Here is a 22,460-nt window from a genome sequence, read left to right on the forward strand (position 1 = left end):
CTTGTGCTAGTCGGATAGTCGTCGTAGGTAGTCTTTCAGTTGGGTTCTGCTGTTTTAGTCGATTCGCATCAAAGCGTCGTTATACACTTTGTGCCTCACCTCAGCTCGGCTCAGCTCAGTTCAGTTCAATTCAGCTGCCTGACGGGCAGCTTTGCCTTACCTCTAAGCGTTTGCTTCAGCAACCACAGCCAACAACCATCCCAACCAACCATCCATTCAACCATTCATTCGACATTTGCTTGTGTGCGTGCAAGTGTATCTGTGTTTGTGTGTATACACATTGTATATAGTTGTTTTTGTGCTTATACATCGAACACCGCTTGGCTGACGACTAACGACTATAGATGCCGGGCCACAGTGCTTGGAGGATTTTCGTCTATATGCGCGTATGGGAAAAACGAGTATTATTTTGGGGCGCACAAGACCTCGACCACCAAGTCGGTCGAATGTACGTTTCATTTAGTGCTGAGCAGTCGCGTTGAACGTTTGTGTTTTATCTGCTTCTCGACGCTACGGTGGTGTGTATCTAACATTTACATACACTACACAATTACTAGGCATCCAAAGAATATCGCTCTCTCTCGAGTAGTAGCAGTGAAAGAGTGGAGTGCTTCAGTTTATACGGAACGTTGTGAATACAACGTTTTGATTATTACTTACTAGTGCGCGCGCTTTACTGGATATAAGAGAATTCAAAATATAATCATACATTTGGCAGACATTGCCATTATCTGGCATACGTACGAGTATTTACACAGATACAAAAATACATAGATGTTACTTGCATCGTGCAAGTGATTCTTGAAAAAATATCACAAACAGAGGTCAGGGAACCGAACCATTTCAGTATACGGTATACAAATATTTAATACGATACCACAGACGCTTCACGTAGGGGCTGTCAGCCGGATATAGATTTCCCCCAACCTGAAATTCGCATACGTACGAATATTTAACGGATAATAATCGCTGGGATTGTGTTCATGTGGGTCGTGCCCAAGGAAAGAGAGCTGAGAGACAGTTGAGCATTGGATGCGCGCCAGTTGAAACGAAATAGACGCAAGACGGGGTCTTGAGAATTGTGCTTGTATGCGTGCAAGGTAATTATCATTCGTATGTGAAGGCACATCTATGTATATATTTATGTACATACATACATACAGTACATACATACGCATGTATAAACATAATAAGTAAATATGTGAGTGTGAGGATGTGAGAAAACGAGTGCTGTTATTGTTGTTATTTCATCACGGTGTGTGTCATTATTGTATTGCTACCAATTGTTTAAAGTGTTGTTGCTGATATTTTCTAACAGCTGATATTTGGTTGGCGACTTCATTTTTGTTGACTTCGTCATTGACTATATGACAATTATTTGTTTATTGAAATTTTTACTTACGCCAGTTTTGCGCGTTGTGAAACGGCTTGTCTGATACAGTGTATAAGTAAGATGGATGAGGTGAAGAACAAGAAGTTGTTGATACACGTGAAGTCTTCAAAAGTGTTTGGATATGCACATTAAAAAAAATAAAAATAGTTTGCAACTACGTTACTTTTTTTATGTGTAACCCGATATCAAAGTTGAAAAGACTTTTTTCACTCAAATATGTAAATTTTTGTGCCACTAAAATTAATTTGGGTTTCAGTAAAATTAAACATTTTAGTAAGTGAGACATTTTTTTTTAATTTTATTTTTATTTATATTAAAAAACTTAAATCGATTTGGGAAACCTGCAAACAGATACGATAATTTATATACTTACATATGTATGCATGTACAGCGTAGGACAAGCGATGTTGCACTGATGCCTATAATTGCACCATCATCTGTTGAACTGCCAAATATTGTATTATTCAGAATATAATGCAATTATTTAAAAGTAAAAAAAACTAGGGCTGGAGTTTAGAACAGTGCCGATCTTGGAATTTCTGGCAAACTATAATGTTTTTTTAATGAAACTTGGTGGAGATGTTAGTGAGGTGTTAAGGAACACTCTTTATAACTTTAAATTAATCGGGAAATAATAATTTTTTAATTATTTACATTCAAAATGCCCTTGGGAACATCAGTATAATTTGCCACATTACACTCTATATTTTTTAACATTTCACTATAAATCACCAAATATACACTCACACGCGTGTTTGTACCGATTTTTATGCTAATATTCTAATTATATCTATTAAAATTAAATGCAAATTCATTTGCCTATGCAATCACATTCCAATTTTAAGCGCGAACAAGAAGAAGATTGGAATTACAACAGTATGGTGTTGCCGGATGCCTGCAAATGAAAACAAAAATTAAGTACTTGAGTTTAGTGTTAATGATGGGAATGGGGGTTATTGTGCCTGCTTACTACATACACGCATATGACGTTTTAATTTTGGGTTCAATGGTTTTAACACGGAAAGGAGTTTTACGCAAAAATACTGTGGATTGCGTAGCCGGAGTTGGACTGATGAGGGTTATTTTTTTGAAGCGCGGCCGAAGGCCGCCCACGCGAAAAGGAGTTCTACGCAAAAATACTGTGGATTGCGTAGCCGGAGTTGGACTGATGAGGGTTATTTTTTTGAAGCGCGGCCGAAGGCCGCCCACGCGAAAAGGAGTTCTACGCAAAAATACTGTGGATTGCGTAGCCGGAGTTGGACTGATGAGGGTTATTTTTTTGAAGCGCGGCCGAAGGCCGCCCACGCGAAAAGGAGTTATACGCAAAAATACTGTGGATTGCGTAGCCGGAGTTGGACTGATGAGGGTAACAAATTTACAAAAACCCTCCTAGTCGACGCTCCTGTAAAATTCAAAGGCACCTGCGTATGTATACGCGATAAAGAGTTCCACGCAAAAATACTGTGTTAATTAATTTAATTTAATTTTAATTACTTTATTATTTTTTGTGATACGCTTAATATCATTGTTTTTAAGTTTAAATGAGTTGTATGTTTTTATTTTCAAATTCATTTCTCAACTTTAAATTACAGCAAAAAATACTGCAGTTTTACAATGAACCTTCCACTGAACATCCCTGCGTGCGAACTTCGCTTTCATTTCAGGTGTATGGCAACACCAACTTTTCGCTAAATTATAGAACTTTAACATTAAATTACTTAAAAACTATAAGCCTCCGGCAGGTTCTGTTTTCAGTTTTAAGATGAGGATACACCCCTCTATCACCCCCTTTTTACCGTTTTTTCCAAAGCGATCGGCACTATACTAAATTCTAGCCAAAACTAGTTATTTTGAAAAAAACATAAGCAATCGTAGAATTTATTTCACTTTGTGACATTAGATACGAAAACAATTGCAAATATTCAATATTCAGTGCATCGAAACGTATTGAACCGATTATTATTTAATATTTTATAGCACAACCTTTATTTTTTATGAGTTATGAATCTCCATAGATGCATAGAGATATAGGAGTTATAAGTTTGTTAATGATAACTGGTGAAATACTTAACCAGGCGCTTTCTGCAGTTTCAACTAACTTGATTTTATCCATATATGTCACCCTCTGTCTATGCTCCTGTTTACTATTTCCCACAGATTTTTAAATTTTTTATTATGGTCCGCCGACTAAGCCAATCATTTGAGGAGGACTTTTTAGTTGCCATTCATTTTCTTATGAATTGTGAGGTGAGGTTGTGAAATGCCATATTCCATTCGTTATGTGAAAATATTCCACTTTCTAGGATATTTTTGAACATAAATCGGCCCATTATGCTATTTGAATTAACGTTATTTGAGAATTTTGTATGCCAAATAAACATACATATTTTCAAATTAAGAGAAAAATGTTTAGAGCTTCACTCCATTTTTATATTTCTAACGGTTCCTGAGATTTTTTCCCCCTTGTTCACTCCTCTTGGGAGCATAGGGCCTCGATAAGACTCAGTCTTGTGTTGGTTTCGTTAATCTATTTTGATTTTTAACAGGGTAGGTGATAAGGCTGCCGCTACAGGTGATTAGCATGCCTTCCTGAGATATACATACATAAGTAAAAATATGGTCTCACGGAACCTGAAAATTAGACTTTCCGCAAAAAAAAAAAACAAATTATAATATGGGTATCAAATGAAAGGTATTTGGGAAATCTTTGACTTAGAAATATTTTTAAATAGGATTGCCACCTACATATTTAACCGTTTAACTGCCAATGAATGCGACACTCCGCTTTATTGTTTATTTTGGATTTTATAACTGTTTTTATAACTCGCACGATATCGATATCCTGACGGAACTGGACTCGGTGAAAATCACCATGGCGCCATGGAATTTGAACCGCATTTTCTTGCAAATACAAGTTTTCCCTAAAAAAAGTACTTAAGTCCGGATCGAACTTTATGTACCCGCGCACATTTTTGAAAAATTATTTTGGGCTGGATGTTAATTTTTAGAATCAAACAAACTCATAAAATTATGGCTTGTAACATCAGACGGACAGACGGAAATTTAGACTTTACATATGTATACAAATCGGGCGATGTTTCTATCCGATTTCAATAAAAATTTTGTCGGACTTAAATGAAGTGGGTGGGCGAGTTTTACTACCCAATAAATGGGCGTAGCACCGGCTATTTTTCAAAATTTTACTTACGTCGTATTTATTTTCTGAGGTTCATTATTTATAACACAAATATTAGGTGTTTTCCTTTTTTGGGCTTACCGTTAAATGGATGGTTATTGCGGTTATTGACCGATTTCGCCAATTTTCAATGCCAAACTACCTTGGAACATATGTGTAATCTGGGAGTATATAAGAATGTTTATATAATATGCACCAAGTTTCATTGAAATATATAAATATTTGCCCCAGTTATGGTGCGCACGGGCGGGCGGTTAAATCGACTCATCTTCCCAATCAGAGCATTTTGGTATATGGTACATACATACATACATATATGCTATATGTCTACATTCGATTCCTTTATGCTGTTACACACAACCGTTACGTGAATAAAATTATAATTCCTTTGTGCATAAGTGCGCGGGTATAAGCAGAACAAATTTCGTCTAGTGTCACACGAAAGCGCACGATAAGATCGAATGTGAAACAAGCACTGTCGGAAGCTTTCGAGCGACAGGCACTCAAAATAAATGAAATATCTATTGCAAAATAAGTAACATACAAAAAGCTATTTTAGACAATTTTATTGAAGTATTTGCACTTATCCAAAGGTGAAAATAAACAAAAATTTATAAATGATTCGCAACATATTTAGGTGGTTCACCAGGTGTCGTAAGTGTCATGTTGTCCTAAGTTGCAAAGTTTTTAACGATTAAATGAGGATTCAAGCATATACATATATTTATATATGCCCTATGAAACCTACTCACTTTACACCCCTCTCCCCTTGGACCCAACCTGTCGATACAGCACAAGTTGACTTAATCGCACTGAAAGGGGTTAGTAAACAGCAGTAAGCAGTAGCGCCCTTGTGAATACCCCAATTACCAAAAACTCGATATTTAAGATATTTCGACATCGTCTAATTTAATGGATTTCGTAAAAAACCGAAACGCATTTATCTAGAATTTCGAGCAGTGAAACACAGAATGATGTGAATGCTACCTAGTATCATACAATCAAGTATTCTTAAAAGGCTTGGAGCCTTCTGAAATGCAACCTCACACATTTTCTTTGAAAGTTGGCTCATGTTGTAAAAGTTTTATTTCGGTATTTTGGACCGTTAAAACTCACTAATTGTTGGTATAGGGAAAGAATGTAACTAAAACATATAATGGATCTGAATTTCTTAGAAGCGCTACACAAGACAGTCCGCACACAGATGCAAATGTGTTTAAGTGTGTCTGTGCAAGGATGATAGATTACAAGGTTTGACAATTCAAAGCCAAACAAAATTATGAGAGTTGTTGGTGTTGTTGTAGCACCATAAACATCCCCCATATATGTATGTACGGGGAATGCTGCTGAAGTTACAATCCTTGGCTAATATAAATTCAGGTCGTTCCGGTTACGAAGAACCGACTGTTGTGGGAACGTAACTTCGGCTGCTTGTCATCGGGGACTCGGCTATTCATTTCACACCTGTACTTTTGCTCGTCCAATCAGTTGTTGTAAGCTGAGCGGAGTAACGAAGCAACATGAGCAGTGGCTGCATTGATTTTTTCGCATATCATCAACACAAACTCAGTTTTTGCCGTTCTTGCTCGATATCTTTGATTTTGCTTTCACATCCACATTTTTCGTTAAGTTAATCGAACATAGAGATAGCGAGCAGTGAAGTAGCGAATAGAAGAAGCTAATCGTCACTCTTAAAATGTTTCCGGCGAAACAAGAAAAAATTCTTTAATCCGAATGAAGACTGTGGTATTTTTTTTATAGAAGCGGGATAGACTTGTGCCTTACTCGTAGGCTTAACGTTAAGCAGCCGGCGAGCGCTGGCGCATGCGTACTTCTTGTACAACAGTGTCAGTATTGATTAATTGATTTACATACATACATAAGAATTAATTATAAGTAATTAAACCATTAAGGTAAAAAAAGATGGGCATTAAAAATAATATGGCGTTCGGTTTATATTCCTATTTATAGGGCTAAGTATCATACTTACATATGCCTGAGATAATACAAAACTTAGGAAATGTGATAATAACGCCATTAATTTCAATATTATACATACATACATATATATTATTGGCCCTTACACTCTTTTTGGATGTTTGGCCGAGCTCCTCCAACAGTTTTAAGCCGCTTCCGAACGGCAGATATTTTTTATGAGGAGCTTTTTCATGGCATAAATATACTCGGATGTTTGCCATTGTCTGCCGAGGGGCGACCGCTATTAGAAAAATGTTTTTCTTCACTTTGGTGTTTCACGGAGATTCGAACCAATGTATCCCGAATTCCGAATGGTAGTCACGCACCAACCCATTAATTACGGCGATCGATATTAATTATTCTAAAAAACTGGATGGCTTCGTGTTGCCGAAAATAGTTGATCTGTTTAGATGTAAAGCAGTGAAAGAAATTTTTCAAATCACACAAATATATAAACACATACCACCCTGATAAAAAAGTTCCCGGAATATATTTAGCAAATGTAAAATACAAGTTTATTCCTCAGAAGTGATATTATCGCCTTCAAAGTACTCCACATCAACTCTGATTTCCGAAGTGGTTTTTTGACTCGATCAAATATAAAAATTCGCAGAAAGCCATGTCTGGCGAATTCGTTGGCTGTTGTGTGGTATTCGTTTCGTTCTTGGTCAAAACTTCACAGAATGTGGGTTGCTTGGATTCAGCCCTGGAAATCATGTATTTCGTAATATCAACACGGTCGGCGTTTTTTCAGGTCCTAACTTTCCAGGAACACGGCGCAAACCCAAATTATTAACTGCAATGCCCTGAACGGATCCATAAGCAATGTTCAAAGCCTCGGCCAGTTTTCTAATGGTTAATTGGCGATTACACAGGTCAACAACGTATTGTTCTAGGAAAATGTAGGATCATTTTCGAAGTAATTTTTTTGCGTAGAATCCGAATCCGGGGTTTAAATTGCTCTATTACGTCAGGATTTTGAGATATCCTAACCTAAAGTGCAATAGAGCAATTTAAATCCCGGATTCGGATTCTACGCAAAAAATTACTTCGGAAATGACACTACACTTTTATAGAACATTCCGAACCCATTTTTTTGCAGACCTGCACTCGTAAACGGCTGTCGGCTGTTTTCTTTACAGAAACAATTTTCCAACACTTCTAAGGTTTTCGCACCATTGAATCCATTTTTAAAATTTTTTTAAAACTTAATACAAAGTCGTTGCAAATTAAAATCCATTTTTAAAACCATAAAAAAACCAAAAACACGTGCCGATTTGGCGGCGTAACTTTTAATCTCAATGGCGATAACATTTTGGTAGGAATATTAATCACAGATGTGGTAATCTAATGCGATTTCGAGTTCTATTCCGCTTGACTTTTTTTCATGATTATAATTATGTTTTAGACATTGAAATAAACGAAAACGAAAAAAAACAGAACCTCAATACGGTTGTTCCGAGAACTTTTTAATCAAGGTGTATACTGGTATGTGTTTCATGTAGGGTAGATAAACTCTAAAAATGGCAGCTGCAAATCTAGCGTGGGTTCTACTTCTACATACATATGTACATGCAAACCTACAGCCATATACTCTAATATTCCAGCTTGTTCAACAATACAGCTGAGATTACGTGATTTGATAACTAAAGGCCATCAGAGACACTCAAAGAATATATGTATGAACTTATACTATATACAAGTTAAACAGCTGTTCATCCATGCATACATACATACATATATATATATTTATACAAATGTACAAACACCCATTAATCCTATTAACTAACCGTTAGCCAGACATGGGATGCCAGATTTAAATCACTCGAACATCCGCTAGCAAACCATGGGAATTGAAAGGCTTAGAACTATAAATAAACAGCAAAAAATTATAGATACATTCTTGTATTCAGTGTTCGACGTATATATGTATGTATGTATACTATAATAGTTGTGCCCATTAATAAAGGGGCACAGGTGGAAGCAGGAACAAAGTAGGACAGATAAAACAGCAGATATTTTCTTGAGGAATGGCAATTCTTATTTCAGTAGACGCAGTTATAGGCATACACAAGGCATATATACGTACATACATATATACGTATCTACTTATACATCCATACCCACATTAATACCTAAATACAAATTCCACAACCAGCCTCAAGCTGTAACTTAACCTTAGAAGAACTTGTATTCGAAAATGAGATGAATTAATAGCACGAATAGCAGCTTGTGAGAATACGACGCCGTTTTGGGTATAGAGACTTTTCGTTTACTTTATCGAGTTGTCACTCTGCACGATTCCATTCCCAGCATTTTAAATTCCGGGCATATACTCGTACATATACATATATCTATATGTGTGTGCATACATACATACGCGCATTTAGAGGTAGGTATACCTACCGACAATCTGATTTCCATTATTTCAGGTAATCTACGCTGTAGCACAGTTAATCGGCAAAAGAAAAAACTGCTTGACTCATTCGGTCCTAAGAAAGCGTCTGAGTCAACACAATGGCATATGAAGAGTAGGTAGTTGGAGTGATGATACACACAAAAGCATCAACCAAAAAGAAACGTTTGCTCTGTTGTAGTCAACCTCGATTGAGTTTGAGATTTCTCAAAACACCACCAAAAGTAGCAGCAACAGCAACAGCGTGAATTGAGGGTACCAATAGAGTTAGAAGTATTGAATTAAAAAAAAATTAAAATAAAGAATACACTCACATTTATGACTAAATGAAATGCCAGCTGAGTATATCAATTTTTTATATGATGAAGTGTCGACTATGAAAACTACTTTGATTTTGATGACTTAACCCTAACATCTCTATATGCGCTCATTTACTTCAATAGTACGATAATCCAAACAAAAAGCCTTTTTTTATGCTGTGTATAAAATTCATGGCGATATCTATTAACAGTTTCTCATTAGATAGAAATATTTCTTTACTTCTACTTGGGGAGGTATAGTAAATTTATCACTTTGAATCCGTTTTTCTCAACATTTTTACTTTTTTGGATTACACAATATTGAAGTAAATGAACGATATGTACAAACATACTTATAAATAAAATATGTATGTACAAATATTTTAAGCGAATGCATACTTTTTATACTATTGGTGGAAAATCAAGTAACTGTGATTTATATCTCTAGCTTTTGTACAACGTCCACACACATACATACATGTGAGTATCGAACACAGTTACTTTGGATTCTTTCCATTTCAATTCAACCGGGCTATTCGGGTCATGTTCTTCGATTTCGATGTAACTTAAATATGTTGCTCTCTGGTCAAAATAATGAGACACGTATTTTTTTGTTCGCCCGAAAAAAAATTTTTTCAAGAGTTATCGGCAATTTTGTTTTTCGCCTCAAACTCGATTTTTTTTAATTATATAAGAAAAATTTTTTTTTTAATTCCCATAACATAGTCAAAAATGAACCGATTTTAATAATTCTGGGTTCAAAATGATCGTAATTACTTACACGAGCGATTCCATGTAGAAATAGTTGCAAAAATGTAGTTGAAAATTTTTTATTTTGCAAAAAACAAAAAGTGCGAAACAGGGTGTTTACTCAAAAATTCATTACTCAAAAACAACTCATTTTAGCTACTAGGCATGCAGCTCAATTAAAGTTTGAGATGTTTTTTTGATTTAGAAAAAGTTATAAAAAAAAAAAAATACACTTTTTGAAATATTGAATTTTGAAAAAATTTCAATTTTTTTTCTTTTTTGCTAAATAAAAAATTGTCAACTACTTTTTTGCAATTGTTTCTACATGAAGTCGCTTGTGTAAGTAATTACGATCATTTTGAACCCAGAATTATTAAAATCGGTTCATTTTTGACTATGTTATGGGAATTTAAAAAAAAAATTGTCTTATATAATTAAAAAAAATCGAGTTTGAGGCGAAAAACAAAATTGCCGATAACTCTTGAAAAAAATTTTTTTCGGGCGAACAAAAAAATACGTGTCTCATTATTTTGACCAGAGAGCAACATATTTAAGTTACATCGAAATCGAAGAACATGTCCCGAATAGCCCGGTTGAATTGAAATGGAAAGCATCTTTGAAAAATTTCTAGAAACCAGCAATCCATAAATGCGAGTACACCTAATTCTCTTTTTAAACGATAGATACGTTCCCAAAAAATTCGTGTAAGAAGAGAATTAAGTAAAAACAATATTAAAAAATCTTCTAGAGTTCACGTTTATTCCGTGCTTGCACATTTTAATTTATTAAATATATCATAAGACATAAAATATTAAACGGCGAGACCAAAATCTACCGAGTATCAGAGACTTTTCCTGATACTAAGTTAATCGCTTCGTACATGCGTCGAAAAATCTCACTATAATAGCTCTATTTAGATTCCAGAAAAATTCATAAAATATTAAAAATCGTTTAAAACAAAACAATTCGTGTAAAAAAAGAATTTTATTCTTTTGAACTCGTGAAAAAAGAGAATTAGGTGTATATCTATGGGCATTATGTAGAATACACACGCTTCAACCGTTGTATCAAGGTGTTGCACAATGAGTTGGACGGCACGTTCCAACCTGAAATACAACGCAATGCCCAACTGTACTATTCTCATATTCGGGGGGTTGAACATTTCGCAAAATGCAGGAATTAAGGGAATTTGTGCAATAGAAACAATTGAAGAAATTTTATTTATTATTTTATTTTATTTTTGTTTCATTTAATTTTTGTTTTTATTTTATTTTGTTTTGTTTAATTTAATTTAATTTTATTTATTTTTTTAATTTTTCTTTTATTTAATTTAATTTAATTTTGTTTTATTTTAATCGAGCTTAATCCATCTCGGCTGTTGCCGAGATCCCGGATAAAATTTTCAAGGGATTGTGCTCTGGTGGAGCGTAGTCCAAGTTCTACGCCCATGCGATAGCTATTGCCTAAATATTTAAAAATCTACGAACTATTGCACATGTTTCCAGTCTGGTCGACTGCTGCATGTCTTCTAAAAGGGGTTGGCAGTCATACTTCTTCAAATTTTTGTATTATTTTATTTGAGCTTAATCCATCTCGGCTATTGCCGGAGATTACACATCCCGGATAAAATTTTCAAGGGATTGTGCTCTGGTGGAGCGTAGTCCAAGTTCTACGCCCATGCGATTGCTATTGCTTAAATATTTAAAAATCTACGAACTATTGCACATGTGTCCAGTATGGTCGACTTCTGCATGTCTTCTAAGAGGTGTTGGCAGTCATACTTCTTCAAGTTTTTTATTAAATGCTTAGGCACTAATCCAGTGGAAGATATAATTATTGGTATTATATTCACTTCCCTCGCTTTGTACATCCGTTTAAGTTCTATGGCCAGAGCTGCATACTTCGATACTTTGGTGGAGTATGTGCTTTGGATGTTGCGATTAAGGGGCACCGCTATATCGATTACTTCGATCGTTTTATTTGTCTTGTCGAACAAGATAATGTCAGGTTTGTTGGCAGCTGCTGTTTGATCTGTGGATATAAATCTGTCCCAGTACAGTTTAAAATTTGCATTTTCGATTATTGCCTTTATTTTATTTTATTTTATTTTATTTTGTTTTATTCTATTTTATTTTGTTTTATTTTATTTTATTTTATTTTATTTTATTATTTCATTTCATTTTATTTCATTTTGTTTTATTTTATTTTATTTATTCTCTGTGTAAATAACTAAAAAGAAAAATCAAAAAAAAAAAAGTAGGTTGTACAATTTGCGTATAAACGTTCCAACTCATTGTACAACCGCTAACTCCGCCCACCAAAAATTGAAACATTTTAATATTCATGGAACCATTGGACCAACATGGAAATCAGTTGTATCATACAACCGTTTATCCAACAACATTTTGCCGTAAATTTTGTAAAACACGTTTACAAGTCGATATTTTTTAATCTCCTCTCTTAATTTTACTTCACAAATGTCAGAAACATAATATTATTTTAATAATTTCTCCAAACTTACTTATAAAGTTGCAGTCGTTTTCCTATACGATTTTAATAATAATTATATCGAATCTATGTGTCTCTGTCCGTATTTGGAATAACTCACCCCGAAGCATGAAACATATAAAAACTTGCGCTTCAAACATAATCCAATTAATCCCACGTTCTCTCTGAATTCCAAATGGTAGTCACGCACCAACCCATTCGGCTACGGCGGCCGCCATCCCTACTCTCTACTTCTACTATTGTTATCGTTCTTTCCTTTTTTAATACCTTCTCAATTTTAATACCTTCTAATTTTATTTTGATTTTATTATTAATTCTTTTATCTACGATTAAATTATGCAAGCAATTCTTAACGTCAATCATTGCAAAAATAACCCATTGCTGTATGTTTGACTTTAATAAATACATAAATAAAAATTATTGCAGCTCGAATACACTTATACTTTCATCAGTATGCAAATATGTATGTGCATGATCTTTTGCTCCAGATATCACCAAATACTTTAATTTCGTTCTTAATTGCGTTATAAATTATAATACATACTAGCAACCCGCCCAGCTTCGCACGGGTATAAAATATATACCCTATGTCACTCACTGAAAAAATGATTAAAATCGATCCAGTAGTTTTAGCTTATTCATTATTGCCCGTGGCCCGCACGCGTTAAATTTGGAGTAAAACAATTATCCTTTCTTTATAGCATGAAGATTTCCTGCTATCTTTGGGATATCTAAATTCATACCCTACATTTTTGCATATTAACTTTTTGCATTTTTACATATGTATGTATTTATTTTATTTTTACAACAATTACTATATTACAGAATGTCTTTATATACAACGTTCATAGCCTTCTTGTCATTAGACAATACAAACATGTTTTCTCTAGAGGTTACTCTTGAAAGAGCGACATACAGTTGGCCATGTGAAAAACAGTCAACACTCAAATCTAAGCCTGCAACGTTGAAGGTTTGACCCTGAGATTTATTAATGGTCATTGCAAAAGATGTCTTTACCGGAAATTGTAAGCGTTTAAATTGGAATGGTAGATCCGATGGTATCAGAGGGATTCGGGGAATCAATACATCTTCTCCGGTACCACATCCTGTGAGTATTGTGCACTCTATTATGAAAGTTTTCAGTGATTTTACCACCAAACGCGTGCCATTGCAAATTTAGGTGGACTTAGGTTTCTTAATAAAATAACAGGACAACCTATTTTCAGCTCCATTTTGTGAGGAGGGAGTCCAGACGGTTTCAAAGAATTTAGAAATTCTCTAGGAAATTGAACAGCTTCTTCCAAATCGAGAACAGTATCGACCGATCAATCTTTGAAATAATCAAGTTATTTACTTTATCTACTTGTTCGTTAGTTGGTGACAGAATAGCTCTTTCTTTAAACCAAGATATTGTCTTATACCTTATGTTATCAATGTCTGGATAGACATTGTTGACTAACTCTTGGATGTTGTCTATCAAAACACAAAGGTTTTCTAGGTTAATCCTTAGTTTTAGTTTTAATCATATTAGTTTTAAGATCTAATTTATTGACATGCGACTAAAGGTGGGATCTTTTTAGCGAAGCATTTATTTCGTCAGCACGTGTTCCTCGAGTCACAACTGGTAGGATTTGACGGAAATCTCCGGAGAACAGAATTGTACATCCACCCATAGGTGCATTTTTGTTGCGCAAATCGCGTGTTGTCCTATCCAGTGCTTCCACAGACGTCTTGTTTGACATGGTAGCTTCGTCCCAGACTATTAATGAGCAGTCACGCATAAATTTTCCTGTATTGCTCTGTCTAGAAACACTACAGACGCTGTTATCATCATCGGTGGCGATTTTCAGCGGGTGCTTCATTGTAGAGTGTGTGGTTCGGCCTCTTTCCAAAAGAGTAGCGGCAATGCCGGATGACGCAACAGCTAACGCAATTTTTCCGGTAGATCTCAATTACTAATTACTGTTGTAATATCTTGAAAAATATTGTTTTTAATTATATGCTGTAAAGAGTCATATACATACATAGATCTATATGAAAACAACAATGTATTTAAGGTATTTAATTGGATAAGGATTAATGTTGTACCCATTTGTTGAAATCGCTTCGAAAATAAGCTATTAGTTGTCGTAAAAAGTAAATGACAAAAAATGTTATTGTATGGAATTGATAGCAAACTAAACGCGCTCCGAATCAATAAAAACTATTCAAAAACTGTATTTTAATTATGTGCGATTTACTAATATAGAACCTGAAAATGGCGTTTTATTTCGCTGTAAAATTGTATGTACATATAATTACATGGAATTCAGTACATACATAGATACATACCATATGTACATATGTCCGAAATGAAATAATGCGAGCGATTCGTAAATACATACATACATACGTCACCATACGATGTAATTCAACATTAATGAGGTGTGGTGAGATTATCGCTTAACGCCTGTTGCTTAATTCGGTTGACAGCGAACACACACACAAACAGCTTTTGTTTAAACAATTTTGGTTAAATAACAAATAAATCAATTATTTTTTTTGATTCAGAACGAAAGTAAATATTTCAAAGTTAAACTTCAAGAAAGTTTCATTTTAATTGGTTCATTCGTTTATGATTTATGGCCGTGAAAACAAAAAAATTATGTTTTTTTGCCACATTTTGACCGATTGCCACGCCCCCTTTATATATTTCTTCACATTATATAGATATAAACCTTCCTCTTCAATCAATCTATCTTTAAAAAAAACCGCATCAAAATCCGTTGCGTAGTTTTAAAGATTTAAGCGTATAAGGGGACATAGGGACAGAAAAAGCGACTTTGTTTTATAATATGTAGTGATTTCTTGTAATTAATACTTTTACTACGTTTTTTTCTGGTCACTCATATAAATTTCATTTTTCTCTTCACAGAACAGCTGTTCCGTAACGGTCTTCAGAAATCGCACAAAACAAAAATCTGCCCACAAACAATTTATTTTTTTCCCGACAAATAAGTAGCAGAAAATCATTATGCCGACCATACGACGTTGCTGTATTGTAGGATGTCTTTCCAATTCCAGTCAGAGTCCACAATTGCAGTTCTTCCAATTTCCTCGACCGGAAAACCCATTTTATAACCTTTGGAAGCAGGCGTGCCATGCCTCGCTGAGTCGCATACTGCCTTTCAAAAAACCAGTTGTGTGCGCGCTCCACTTTCATCCTAATCTCATTGGTGGACGACGACTGACAGCTTCAGCTGTACCATCTCAGCGCCTGGAAGTGCCAAACGACCTGAAAGCCGTTGAACGACAAGCCATGGTAGAAGAAATCGAGCAAAGCCGCAAGTGCGCATACATCAATGCCGTTGTATATGAATGGTTGGTGCGTGCCAATCTAAATCCACAGCTACGAGGTTCTATAACGCACGGCATGATTAAGGACAAGGCTGCTTCAGCGGGACAACTTATCGGTTCTACTTCGTTTGTGGCTGATAATCGTTGGCTTAATAGGTTCCGCGAGACACATTTAACTGGATTTGCACAAAAATTGGCCAGCAATCAATTGAAGCCGCTTGGTGTGTCACTGTGGATTCCAGATATTGTACAAGATCTGCAACATCTATTCCCCCCAACGAGCGCTGAACGCGTTGATAAATTGGAAAGTTTACCTGAACAATATATGGACTACATGAAACAATATGGGGAATATGATGAGGATGATGAAGATTCTCAGGGTAATTCAGTGAAGGATCAACAGCAAAATCACTCGGGATATGACGCTTACGGTCAGACACAACAGAGCTTCAATGGTAGTTATAAAAGTTATGAAGGATACTACGACCGACAAAATCAACATAGCAATTATAGCTCGCCACAACCACAACGTCCTGCATCGCACTCGCCCCCACAGCAACAAGTACCAAAATTAGAATCACCAGTGCATCGCTCGAGCCCAGTACTACCGGCGCCTCCAAAGCGAGCGCGCGTAGATGAGGACGACGTTACCGAAATAACAAATGGTCACAATGTAACAGACTTAACGAGTGATTGCGATGTTAACGATTGCGATGTAAAACCAATCAAACTGATGAATGGCAGTAACACACCAAATGGCACGAATTATCACACACCAGCTCCTTCGCCGAAACCTACAGTGAATGGCAATACAAATGGTACAAATGGTATTAGCAAAAGTGTGGAAACTGATTTGACATCCTATGCACAAGCACTTGAATACCTAAAGCCGTTGGAGGACTTTGCCCTTTCAATGGAGAATTTCCGCGCAATAGGATTAATCTCACAATTGGATATTGTATTGCGTAAGGGTGAAAACAAACAACTGGCTATGAACCAGTAATGAGCTAATTTCTGCTGTAGTAGAACTAAAAGCTATTTACTTACACTTTGATGTGATTTAGTTTTTGTAAATAATTTATAAAACGCTTTAGTATATTTAGACTCCATAAACTTGTGTAACCATTATTTATGCACTCTGTAATTTTTTATAAATAACTAAAAATTTAGTACATAGAAATCTGATTTAAGGTACTTAGTGTAGTCTATGAATTAATGTATCGAGTCAGCAGCAAAGACAATGTTTATTTTATTTATTTTAAGCCAGTATTAGAAATATTTACTGTGCAAATAAAAGATGCAGCCGCCCCTTTCAAATAACTTAAAACAAAAAGTGTATTTTTATTTAATATAATATTATATTATGTTTCTTGAAGAAGTTAAAACTTGTTATTGCTGTAGCACCATGAACATTCCCCATATTTACATACGGGCATACGGGGAATGCTGCTGAAGTGACAGTTTTTGGCCAAATATAAATACGGGTCGTTTCGGTAACGTAGAACCGGCTGTCGTGGAAACAAGTTAAAACTTGTCTTAAAATGTGTATAAAGCTAGCCCCAAAAGGGTGCAATTCCCAGGGATTTGTTGCAGTTCGAAGAAAATCCATGAAGTGCGGACACAAATCCCAAGTAACTGCAAATTTACATTTACCTCGGAATTTGTTGCTACTTTGTGGTGCAGCTTGTGGATTCTCTCATTTTTTTACTGACTGTCGTCGAGATAAGAGTAAACGGAAAAATGATACGTGATAATAAAAACATTGTTTACTCCTTGGGTGTGCAGGTGTGCATTTCTCTAATCTGGGTTCCAGGACATAATTGACTGAATTGGCCTCAGAGACCTCCTACCCTTGCATCGGCATCCCCCTGACAGTTGTTAAAGGGGAACTGCACAAATTATTTCTCAGGAAAGCGCAGAAAAGATGGAGCTTCATTTCTTCGTGTGCTATTTCGAAAACCCTTTGTCCGCAGTACAACAGAAGGAGTACTCAGACAGCCCTGGGGACTCCACGCCATTCAATTTCCAAACTCGTAGCTGTATTTACCGGTCACTAGACGATAGTCACACACGCGGAAAAGCTAGGTTTCCATTTAACCCCCATTGCAGTAGCTGTTGGGACCTTTCAGAGAAGGAGATTGTTGAGCACTTTCTCTGTAAATGTCCGGGTTTGGCAGCTAGATGATTAAGATCACTGGGTGCTCCTTTCTTCGACAGCCTGAGGCAGTGCGCCAACCTAAATCTAATCAATCTTCTCCATTATATCAACAGCTCTGGCTGGCTATAGATATCTGCCTGTTGGAGGCAGATAATGGTATCAAAACGTCGCTTTAGTGCTACTTGAGGAGTACCAGACGGGCATTTCAACCATTTCACCTACCTACCTACCTCTGGAGCACTAATTTCCATATTTCTCAACAACTCAATATGAGAACAAGTAGGAGTAATCTGTTTTGCAACCACCCTTTCATCCACACCTTTTTTTTCTTTTTTATGTTTTTTTTTTCTTAATGCACAGAATTCTAATGTTGTTGTAGCAGCATAAACATTCCCCATACTTGCATACGAGGAATGCTGCTTGAGTGACAGTCCTTGGCCGGATATAAATCCGGGTCGTTTCGGTAACGTAGAACCGAACTGCCAATCGCTTCATCCGCTTTTTTGTTTCGCATGTTAGCGGTACGACGATCGCAACAAAATGATGGTTAGTATTTTTTTTTGTCGGAGAGGTTGGGTTAAAAATGCCTTCGCACCATATAATAACCGTCGCTACCACGTGTGTGGTGATTCCACTAAAAGTATCCCTCCTCTTCGCTTGGAATTTTCCCTCCACCACGGAGCTACTTCCGCATTATTTCAAGGTAGAGGGCGAATACGGCGTCCTAAGAAGGACACTTACTTATTCACCCTGCGTCCAGGGTCGCCTGTTTGGAGTCAACTATGCTCAATGGTCTTGATGATAAGTGCTAAAAGGCTGAAAATCAAGCCGGGCACGTTTCTAGTCGGACTTACGATGCTAGAAAGGCCCGCGATTTATATCCAACAAAGTAACAACATTTCGGCAGCACAATTCCACAATTACAAAATATATATGATGCATAATAACAGCCTGAAATCAAGCTCAAAATGTCTCAAACTTATGAATATCCTAGTTCAGCGCTAGATAGAAATTTAGATTAATCTTATGACATACCCAACCCGAGTTGTTGGAGCAGCGTTATACTTGTAGATGGAGATTTACTACTCTCGAGAATGTCTTGTTATTACTATAATTACTAAATACTAACAGTCGGTTCTACGTTACCGAAACGACCCGGATTTATATCCGGCCAAGGACTGTCACTCCAGCAGCATTGACCGTATATATGTAAGTATGTGGAATGTTTATGCTGCTAAAACAACAACAACAATTAGAAATAATCTAGCATCTTCAGTTTTTTTTTTTTTTGTTTTTTTTTTTTTTGAAGGAAACTAAGATGTTAAGCCGATCTTTTTACATAATTTGTATTTGTTATTCTATTTTTCTATGACTTACATAAGTAACTGTGTTTAAAATAAATATATATATGTATGAGAGATGTTCAATTACGCTTTTCTGTATCAATTATTTTTTGATTGCGCCAATATCGTGTAGCACTTTTCGCAAAAATTTCCAGCCTCTACGTCCTCTTCTGCACGACAAACAGCCTTCAGTAATTCCATTTTAACCATTTGACGCCGTTCAATACTTAACTTGCGCGTCTTTTCAAACATCTCTTCAAAGAAATCCTTTAACTCGAATGTAGTATAAGCTTCAGCGCCCTTCACTGGATAGATATGACAATCACATCTTTTTTCAAGTTCACTGTAACTCGCCAAAGGTTTTTTAGCAGGTTTTGTGCATATTTTTATTGGACTTTTGTTGTTTTTTAGTACCAAAGTTTCTGGATTTCGCGGTACCTTTGTTGTAACAGTATCCGACATTTCCCAAAACTCCTTTATTTTGGGGAATTTTTGTTTGAAAGACGTGCCTTTTTTCTTTGTGACAGATCCATCTATTGTTGCACTGGAGGTAACTTCTTTTATTGTCATAGCGCAATGGTTTTCAGAAATTTGTCTACTTGGTAGAACCGTCAATTTCTGTGTAGCCATGTGTTCGTTGTTGTAGTGGAAGTCATTTGTACTGGTTAAATTATCATTTCTTTCCGATGACATTATTCTTATTAAACCTGAAGTAGTGTTAGTAGTGCGAGGTGCCGCCTGCTCTCTTTTCTTTAAAATTGGTCCCTTATCTAGCCTAAAAGAACGTTGGGAAATATCTGATACCTTTGGCCGTTTTCGTGGAAATCTGCCGGTCGGATTCACTCTAAATTTTGAATTTTTGCCCAAAACTCGGCAATCCATCTCATTTAGTTCGTATATGATAAAATCATCGACTGTTTGCGGATTCGAAACAACAAAGGTAGTATCATCATCAATATCTATGGTTCCATTATTTGAAGCTATATCATTGGGATAACTGCCTTCAGTTTTAATGCAAAAAGCAGTATCGTCTGTGTTGGTATTTGCCGATTCTTCCTGGATGTGGGCCTGCCAAATGTCATTCTCATCCGGAACACCATTTTCAATGTTAACTACTGTTAACGGATCGGTATCCATTGTATATGTGGATTTATTTATATAAATGCTTACTGTAATGGAGACAGTATAACCAAATTAGAGAACACGTAAGTAATAGTTTATATTATATATCTTATAGAAACACATAAAATTTGATAGAAAGACTAGGTACTATTTTGATACCGTTAGATTATTAATTAACTAGAGCACACAAATACTGGCTGCCTTCGCAAAGTTTTTTCTTGATTTTTCACATTTGATTGCGGAATATTTATTCATTTGACAAATTTAAAGTAAGAAGCACGCATGTGCATGTAGATAGGTATAGGCATTTAAGCCTTATTACGAATAATCAACAATAATAAGGAAACATTTTATACACACCAACGTTGTAGTTAAACCAAAATTTGCCAATAAACACTTTAAAATACAAAAAAACATTGGCCACAACTTAATAAATGTAAACAAATGCTACTAATCAACATCCAGCTGTCTATTGCTTGTTGACTTTTTTTGCATTGAAGCGATTACAATCGGCACTGCCAGATGTACACATTCAATCTCAACAATACAATTTCTGTTAATTTTTTTGCCCGCAAGCAGGGTATCAATATGAGTATATGGGCCCGTCATATGGAAAAAAGAAAATTAATTTGGTTTAGTCAATCAGAAAAAGAGGGTTTTCTATAGCTGTGGCAAGGCGAATTCATTAAATATGGTGGCACTTGCCCAACAACAATGTCTTGTACGTTAGATTGTCAAAGTACAAAACAAAGAATGAATTCGCTTTCACTCATTTCATTCTGGGCTGACAGCCACAAGAACACGGCGCCAGAAAAAAAATCAGCCGATTAACCGATACGACCTCTAATAAATTCGCCTTGAAGCTACGCTGGAAATTATTACAAAATAAAAAGTCGCCACATTTCCCACATAATTTTTATAATCTGTATTTAAAACATAAGTTCCTAAACCTTGCAAAATTGATTGAAAAATAAATTACTTAATTTAATTTATTTTTATTCAATCCAATGAGATTTCATCCTCTGCTATGCGCTGTGTGGTATCGATATATGTAGGGCTGTATGATGTCCTCTAAATCTGTGAGCACCTATGATATAAAAAAACAAATGATTATTTATGCCTATTACTCGAATTATTATTATGCACACCTGCTTATAAACGATATCTGAATTAGCATTCAATTTCAATCCGTGCAACAAAAGATCTAATGTTTTCACTGGCAGACACAATTCCCTGGCTTATAATATTAGCTTTCAGCTTCCAACAGTGCATGTGGTAACTCAGCAGCTTCAATTAAGGGATTATGTTTGACGAACAAATACAATAGCTCTGGACAATTCGCCAACTGTTCGTATGCATGTTTTTAATAAATGACATAAAACGTTTTTATAGTAAATTTCATAAATTGTAGTCATAATATAGCCATTGCGGTATAAAAGTGTTGAGACATAGCAGCTTGTTTGCTATATATTTACGTACGCTAGTTGAATTTTCTAATTCATAATCATAAATGAGTTTCTGTAACTGTGACCAGGTCATATCGGCACCTTTATTGCGATGAGGCAAATCTGAATTACAGAAAAAATCGTATAGCGAAAAAGGTGCTTGTATAGAAACTACTTATTCTCACCAGCCATTTCATTTTCTTGTAACCACACCCATGCTTCATTGGCGCCTTCCTCGGTAATGCGGCTTATGCGGCCATATGGAAAGAGATAATAATTAGAAGCCAGTAACCAGCTTCAATGCAACAGTATATAAACCACCACCAGATAAAATTATTGTCAACTCTTGTGGGCCTGCATTACTAAGTGTTTGTACGTCTTTTGGATAATCATAAATGAATAAAATAAAAGGACCACCGCGAGTCTATAAATTGGCATACACGAATAAATGTTCCATTTGCACCAATAGCTCAGCAAACGTACATAATCTTGAATTAAAATTTTAAATTAAATGCTA

General features: G+C 35.7%; 3 protein-coding genes across 6 annotated transcripts in view; 1 reads left to right on the plus strand and 2 right to left on the minus strand.

The window, feature by feature from the left end:
* The first annotated feature begins 388 nt into the window (after nucleotides 1-388).
* LOC128862238 (uncharacterized) lies at nucleotides 389-16,954 on the plus strand. Of its 3 annotated transcripts, none has more exons than XM_054100755.1 (2): nucleotides 389-1,100; nucleotides 15,454-16,954. In XM_054100755.1, exon 2 carries the CDS (start codon nucleotides 15,553-15,555, stop codon nucleotides 16,876-16,878), a length of 1,326 nt encoding a protein of 441 aa, XP_053956730.1. In that variant the 5' UTR covers nucleotides 389-1,100; nucleotides 15,454-15,552; the 3' UTR covers nucleotides 16,879-16,954. The 3 variants fall into 3 exon arrangements, with proteins under 3 accessions (XP_053956730.1, XP_053956732.1, XP_053956731.1); XM_054100757.1 differs by having other exon boundaries at nucleotides 15,459-16,954; XM_054100756.1 differs by lacking the exon at nucleotides 389-1,100 and adding an exon at nucleotides 13,519-13,647.
* A 2,372-nt stretch (nucleotides 16,955-19,326) lies between these two features.
* On the minus strand, nucleotides 19,327-20,999 carry LOC128862239 (uncharacterized). Of its 2 annotated transcripts, none has more exons than XM_054100759.1 (2): nucleotides 20,658-20,818; nucleotides 19,327-20,545 (listed from the first exon to the last, which is right to left on the minus strand). In XM_054100759.1, the coding sequence occupies exon 2, from the start codon at nucleotides 20,511-20,513 to the stop codon at nucleotides 19,476-19,478; it is 1,038 nt and encodes a 345-aa protein (XP_053956734.1). In that variant the 5' UTR covers nucleotides 20,514-20,545; nucleotides 20,658-20,818; the 3' UTR covers nucleotides 19,327-19,475. The 2 variants fall into 2 exon arrangements, with proteins under 2 accessions (XP_053956734.1, XP_053956733.1); XM_054100758.1 differs by lacking the exon at nucleotides 20,658-20,818 and adding an exon at nucleotides 20,859-20,999 and having other exon boundaries at nucleotides 19,328-20,545.
* A 448-nt stretch (nucleotides 21,000-21,447) lies between these two features.
* The window catches only part of LOC128862241 (uncharacterized), a 47,453-nt gene continuing 46,440 nt past the window's right edge, over nucleotides 21,448-22,460 (minus strand). Inside the window, exons 4-6 of the transcript XR_008454437.1 lie at nucleotides 22,129-22,190; nucleotides 21,647-22,066; nucleotides 21,448-21,585 (exon numbers count right to left, since the gene is read on the minus strand). The gene's annotated coding sequence lies outside the window, so the exon portion shown is untranslated. The remainder of the gene's footprint in view (nucleotides 21,586-21,646; nucleotides 22,067-22,128; nucleotides 22,191-22,460) is intronic.

The sequence above is a fragment of the Anastrepha ludens genome, chromosome 4 (genome assembly GCF_028408465.1).
Source record: "Anastrepha ludens isolate Willacy chromosome 4, idAnaLude1.1, whole genome shotgun sequence".
In the NCBI taxonomy this organism is placed as follows: domain Eukaryota; kingdom Metazoa; phylum Arthropoda; class Insecta; order Diptera; family Tephritidae; genus Anastrepha; species Anastrepha ludens.